General features: G+C 29.7%; 1 protein-coding gene across 5 annotated transcripts in view; it reads right to left on the bottom strand.

The window, feature by feature from the left end:
* LOC106869439 (zinc finger protein basonuclin-2) overlaps positions 1-7692 on the bottom strand; it is a 215177-nt gene that overhangs the window by 44522 nt on the left and 162963 nt on the right. For 4 of the 5 annotated variants that reach the window (XM_052977305.1, XM_014915187.2, XM_052977296.1 and 1 more), the window contains exon 5: positions 755-781. The exons of the other annotated variant lie outside the window; for it this stretch is intronic. In XM_052977305.1, the coding sequence (XP_052833265.1) occupies positions 755-781 (27 nt within the window). The remainder of the gene's footprint in view (positions 1-754; positions 782-7692) is intronic. 5 annotated transcript variants of the gene reach the window in all.

Below are 7692 nucleotides of genomic sequence, written 5' to 3'. Positions count from 1 at the left end.
TATATATATATATATATATATGTATGTATGTAAAAGTAAAAATTGTTTGAAGTTATTTTTTCTAAAGAAATATTGTTACAAGAATTAATGATTAAAACAATATACTAGCTACAAAAAAAAAAAAAAATCCAAAATAAAAAACACTATTTCAATTCATGAAATTCCCATAAAAATAGAAAAAAAAACCCCACACATACATTCATGTAGATGTGCATACATGCACATATACACTGCATAGCTGCTTTTACAAAGTAGGTAAGGTTGGCTAATAGAAAAAAAAAAGTTTATTTGTGCATATATTGTTGGATTGAATATTATTCCTGTTTATTGTTTTACCTAAAGCCAGGCCGCTAAACAGCGATGGTGAAGGGCAAGTAGTGATATCTACATTTCAGGTTTGCTGAAGGGTAAAATACTATGAAATAAAATGCTATATCAAAAGTAGCATTTGAACATACGTGTATGTATACCCCACCACACATATACATATATTATGTACATACTCATACGTATATACACATATAATGTATACATATAAATATACAATCAACACATGCACACACATGTTTATATCTTGATAAAGGTGCTGAATGCTCTAGATCTTATATAAAGGTAATCTCTCTTTAAAAAAAAAAAAAGAAACCAACTTATTTTAATCCCAAACAACCTATCAATTCTAGATAAACTTGATATAAAGTTTTACATTTTAATGTATTATATATGCAAACTTTTGGACTAGTTTGGATGAACTTACGTTTTCGCCTATGGTACTCAGTTGATCCTGAAATAAAGAAATATTGAATGTAGAAACGATAAAATATCAACAGTATAAAATGCAATTCTTATACAAATTTTTAGTCCTGTCAAATTTACATAGAGAAAAGTAAGTGGTAATTTATATGTTGAAGTAGGTAGATTATAAGTATTTTAAACATTATTAATTATAGCTTTCATGCCAAATCATAACCATGTACATTAAGTTTATCTAGAAAATGGCACAATCATGGAATTTTGTTTGTTTTTATTCATATTTTGTATAAAATTTAGACACAAACTGGAGCATAAGGATGCGTATATGTTTGTGAGTATGTGTTTGTGTGTGTATATGAGCAAAAATGAAATAAAACTTAGCATATTTTATTTTATATTAATGATAGAATCTATAATTTTCAAATAAAAGAGTAAAAAAAGATATTAAAAATAGGGTAATATTTCTTTCAAGTTATTTTTCTTAATACCTTGCAATTATGAATAGAATGAATATCAGTCATAGTTTTATATTGACTAAGTTATTGATTTTATAAAACAAGAAAACTCTATTAAAAACAAAACAAAAAACTCCTAGAAATATTAAAATTAAAAAGGAGGAATATAACAAAAAATGAAAAAATAGAATTAATTTGTAAAACCTCAATAGAAAGAAATGCTAACAAATATTGTATCTGGTTTAGAGTTCCAAATAAATGCTGAAGAAAACAAAGAGCCAAGAATGACCTCATCAAAGTTCAGTGTCAACACTAAATGGAGTGGAGATTATGCAAAAGAGGGCTGAGACACTTTCACACTAAAGAAAATCACCCCAAGTTGTTTCTTGATATTTAGCAAGAGACAAAAGAGTAAAAATAGAAAAAGGTAATAAAAAAGATGAAATTTAATTGATTGAGGAATGTAAATATTTACTGAAATGTGCAGTAAAAATATTCTCAATCTGAGTTTTGTATAAAATTCTAAAGAGTAATAAGAGTACAGTCTTAATTTCATGTATGAAGGGAATTGTTTCTGCTGCTCTTCACCCACATACATTCCGCTCCCTCCATTATCCATTATTTGCTACATCAACTCCTCACCCCTATCCAATCTCTACAGTTGTCACCTACTCTTTCCTACCTTGCCAATTTATTATCTTTCAACACTTGTTCTTCATTCATTATATTCACTCCTTCACCCATTCCCCATGTCTTACTCTTGCAACCTCTACATACCCATTTCCACTATTTTTATATTTTCCAAACAGCTCCTCTCTTCTAAAATTGTGGAGTCATGTAACTCCTCTATTTCAAGAAACCTGTTTTGTTTTGGCCCCTTCTCTCATACTTTAGCCCATACCATTTTCTGGCATAAACCTGCCTAGGCTTGCAAGTTGCATGGCACTCTCACTAGTGCTGGTAGTATAGAAAAAGCAGCCATTGCACATGGTAAAGTGGCTGACATTTTGAAAGGCATCCAGTCACAGAATCCATGCCAAAGTAGACACTGGAGCATAATGCAGTCCTTGGATCCATCAGATCCTGCCAAGCCATCCAACACATGCCAGCATGGAAAATGGATGTTAACTGATGAGGATGATGATGTTGATACAAACTAGGTGTACCTGTGGAAATTCAATGGTTTTTCATAACTATGAAATATATAATTCCTTAACTTCTTTTGAAATTGCATTTTTTTAATGAAGTATTTGATCATTGAGGTGGTCAGATACAGTTTCAAAAGCGAACTTTTTTGAAAACTATACTCTTTATTATACTTGTCATCACTTCTGCTTTGAGAGTTGTTATTCATTATTTTCATCTACACCAAAAAGTGGATGTGATCTAGAAAGAGATAAATGCAAATTGTCCACAACAAAAAAATGGTTCCCTTCCCTTTGCCATTCTAGTGTTACTATGTTATCAAAATTATTGGGGAATGTATTGGAAGAACATTGTACATAATAAATGTTTTGAATAACCTTAATAAATGAAACAGAAGTCATCTATGTAAAATATTATTCTGCTATGATACAACTGATTATGTTGGTATAAATGAATGTTAATATGCTATACTACATCCTTATTTTCATAACTAAGAAAATTTCCAAATACATGAAGCAACACAGCTACCTCATCAAGCTGTAGATTTCATATATATATATATATATACATGCATACACACACACATATATACATGCATACACACACAAACATATATAGATATATGAATGTATATACATATATATACATATATTGAGTCCACAATGCAGTAAGGTAGCTACTTTCATTTACAATCAGTTGCACATATGTATGTATTATTCATAAGACAAGTGACTGATAAATGCATGAATGTTCTAGCTTCCATTCATTCACCTTAACTCTACAACTCTTAGGCTTTAGGAATTACACATAAGAACTTATCATTTTGCCTGAAACAATCATACGAGAATGTACACCTTTTCCTTTTTTGTTTAGGTTCAATATTTAAAAAAAGATCACATTTTGAAGAAGTACATTAAACTATAATCACTGAAAACAATTAGTAGATTTAAAGAAAAACAAAATATTAATTCAATAAAAAGTACAAATTTTCATTATTAGTTCTAAATCATTTTTTAAACAATGACAAATTTTATAGAATTTTCAAATTAGAAACTAATAATTTTGATATTTTATGGGAATATGATAAAATTTACACAAGGCATGATTTAAATTCATTTATTCTCCAAAAGCAAATCGTGACAAGTAATTATTTAATAATTTCATTCAAAGTTATAAGGTTATTGTTTTAAATTCAGGTAGCTTTTTCTATTACTGTACTAAATGAATAATAAAAGTGGTATCGAATGATAGAATTAATTGAAAACAAGTTCCACTCTTTAAATATATCCACTATGCTTTTTGTTCCTTTGTATATAAAGATTATAATTTAAAGTTATAGAATATACATATTAAGACAGTATTTCAAATAAACAGGTATTTTAATTCTCAAAAAAATATTTTTTCTCAATATATTAGTCATTGCAGAGAGGATCTCTAAGTAGCATCTTAGATAACACTCTCTTAGGATTTTAGTTTAATTCAAGACAGGTTGATAGCATTGTTACATTTGGTAATCTGGTGGTGCTTCTTGATACTGCTGATGGAAATCCATTGCACATTAACAAACTAGTTTAAAACTACTAAGTTTATTAATTAATTTAAGGATCAATCAACTGACCTATTAAGGAGGCTGCATGATTTAAAAGTACTCCAAGTTTTATGTAAGTTTTCTATAAAATTAAAATGTTTAGAAACACTGTTAGGAAAATTTGATACTAAAATTATCATTGTTGTCATAATCATTTTGATGGTGCACAAATACTTCAGGCAGATATTTCATTGATTAATACTTTCTGTTTCAAGCTAGAAATCATTCTGGCCTATTATCAGCCTATCAGATTTGTGGGTTACGTGGGTTTTAAATTTTGGCATGGTACCTCCTCCAGATGTTTCATTTTGCTTAGGCAATCGCATGTGTGTGTGTATATATATATATATAATTTTATTAAAAATAACAGAATAAAAGAAGTATTTATGTTAGGGGGTGAGCTTGTGTAGTTAATAAATGTGAGAAACTTTCTTTGCTTTGAGAAAGATTTAGTTAAAAATCAAGTAATTGCTTTCGTACTTATAATGTGCTGAAATAAATTAATAAATATACCAAATAAAAAGGGAAATCAATTAGGAATGTGTTGACAGAAGTGCAAAAAAAAAGAGGAAAAAGTAGAAAAGAAATTGTAAATATTGTTTACTAAGTTATCTACAAGAAATTCTGAAATTGTTAGAATAGCTTGGAAGCAGGTGAATTATTATGTAATTTAATTTGAGTTTAAGATAATGCCCAAAAATTAAGTAGAGCACACCATGAATTGGAGAAGAAATGAATGAACAATTCAAGATCTCAAAATCTGATTTGAATGATGTCTGTTACAAGCATAAATTCGACATAAGTAACTGTCTTTGATAAACATTAAATCAGGTAATTTTCTTTTGTTTCAAAGATGCTAAAAACAAAAAACAAATCAGAAACAACTGATTTTTAAATAATGACACAGAAGTTAGAATAGGCATTCAAAACCAAGACTGATATATTATTGATATGTATTCTATTGTGAATTAAGGAGTTGGGGTTGGGAAAGGACAACTTCTTTTCTGATTAATTCATCTAGTCCACTTTGTTGCAGTGTTTCATGCCAATACGTTGTTGATAACTTCTCTTGGGTTTGTGTTAAGATAAATACAGCTGGTTCACCCCATTGTATAGATTAATGATGGGAGGCTATCCAGCAATAAAAAACTATGCCAAAAACCTCATGAAATACATACAACATAACTAAAACTACCACCAACAGCATTGTTTTTAACTGATACATACTTTGTTGGAGCTGCAAATGATAGAGATAAGTCATGTATTACAGACCTTATACAACTTATGTCAGCACTGAAAATAGAAGTGAAGTTAATGATGTTTATAATAGCTGAAGAGAGTGAAAATGTATGATGAAAGGCAAAGAAAGTATGGTAAGATTTGATATCAGTATAAGAACATAAGTTTAACACTATAACATTGTTACTATAGCATAGCTTGTGCCTAAAAAGTTTCATTTCATTTATGTTTAGTATCTTTTAAAATCTAAAATGGATTTGAGAAGTTATTAAATTTATCCTGTGTTTTTCTACTTACTGTTTATATAAATTACCGATCTCATACAATGTTATCTACTTTGTATTACAGCATGGAGATATTGATTTTTTGGTGAAACATATTTTTCATAAAGTGAAGGAGAATAGTTGATTGACTCAACTTCAATGCAATAATTATATTTATTTTATTGACTTTTTGGGTACAAAGCCAGTGAGGTTAAGGTGGCTGGACTGCCGACCACATCGTCGCATGTTTAAATTTCCCTACATCTACTATATTGTCTACCCACCCCTCACCACACTCAGTTTATCACTAGGAAGAAGCTCTGCTCCTGTACAGATGAGTGGTGGGAAATGCAGGCAAAGGCATCTAGCTGTAACAGTTAATGTAACAAAAGCCTTTCCACAATGCTAGCATGAAGAGATAAACTTAAAACAGGGTAATATAAATAAGAGATAAAATACACAGTTGACCCTGGTGAGATTTAAACTCAGAAATGTGATATAGATATCTATATACGTAAAGTGCATATATATATGTGTGTTTGTGTGTGTGTGTATACACACACACACACACACATCTTAGGCTTTCTGTCATCTACAATAATACTACGATTGCTTTTACCTGAAAATTCGGAATATCTTATAAATATTTCTTTAGTAGAAAGAAAAAGCCAAGTAGCATGTATGTTATGGATTAAGAAAGCTGTTAACAAATAGAGAAATATATTTAGAGGAAGACACTAATATTAACAAGAAGAGAGATTTGTTGAGAACACTTGTGTTATGAATTACATGACAAATACAAACTTTATATTATTGTTATTCATGTTTGCAATGAAATTCTTTTGACTATAATGGTAATTATTGCCTTCGGCAGTTCTTTACTAATGCAAGGAATGTAATATAGCCATATTGTTTTATTTTTCAACAGAAGCTTTCTGTTTTTCTATGAGCTATGACGCATGAATTTATCAAAGGTTTTATGATATAATTATTGTATTTTGACTTTGATAGTTCAGAACAACTGCTTTCACTCTTCTCTTTGGTCAGGAAAATACTGCACCTATTTCCGCAATGTAGAGATTTACTATGCATAATATACTTATATTTCAGGATGAATGAGTTTTAATATGACCCCAAAAAGACCCCAACTAGCTACAGCAATGATCTGAAGAAGTAAACATACTCATGAAGAAGCCGGCAATTCTGGATGGTCCTGACTAATATATATCAAGAAGAATGAAATCAAACTTGTCAATAGCTCTTAAAAATAAAAGCAAGTTTGTAATATGCAGTCAGCATTATATTGTGATACTAACATAGGTGTACAATGCCATTTCATTTACATGCCTGCTTCTCAAGCAGTCTACTTAAGAGCTATTTGTGGCTTGGTTGTCTACTGCTAAAAGACGTGGATGACCATGTGCTGCCCTGAACAACAAATAGATCTAAAGGAATGTACATACTCCTGCTACTGATGCATGCAGAGCAGTTCACTATTCAATATAACAGAGGATCAATATGTGTTCACAATTGTGGGCTGTATTCAAAGTGAGAATACCATTCCTAAGTTAGCTTGAAGTTGAACAAAAGAGGACAACAATGAAGAAGACAAAGTTGTAAAAATGATAAAGAACAAGCTAGCTTAGACTGGTTCCTATGATTTCAGTAGTTTTCGTCTGCATACATTTTTGACTTCAACTATATTAGCTCCATATTTCACTTTACACAAGTAATTGAAAGTCCTCTATTTAAATTTAAACAACTTAACCATTTCAGTGAACAAAGGCACTCTGAGTAACTAAGCCAGATATTATATTGTAATGTAAGCAAATGGTGCTTTGATCAAAGTCATGGTAAAGAAAATATTTGATTTTGTACATAATCCCAATACTCTTCAATCAATAATATACCCAGTACTATCAATAAAACATCAACATTCATAAAATAACCTACCACTCAACCATAGCCACAGTTTAGTTACATGTTATCCAAACCCAGAGATGTAATGTTTAACAAATTCATTTAATAAATATCCTTAGCTTTAACTGAACTGCAAAAGGTGGGTGGGTGGTAAAAAAAAAAAAAAATGGAGAAAATGAAAGACTGTTCAGATTAATACTTTTTTTTATATATTGATCATGTTAATGTTGTTTCCCATAAAAAAAGAAAAAGAATTAGGAAAAAGCTAATCTACTTTTACAATATTCTAGTTAATTTCCATTAACTATATATATATATATATATATATATA

This window comes from Octopus bimaculoides, chromosome 2 (assembly GCF_001194135.2).
Source record: "Octopus bimaculoides isolate UCB-OBI-ISO-001 chromosome 2, ASM119413v2, whole genome shotgun sequence".
NCBI lineage: Eukaryota > Metazoa > Mollusca > Cephalopoda > Octopoda > Octopodidae > Octopus > Octopus bimaculoides.
The sequence above is the reverse complement of the archived record's forward strand: the minus strand, read 5'-3'. Positions and strand labels throughout refer to the sequence as shown.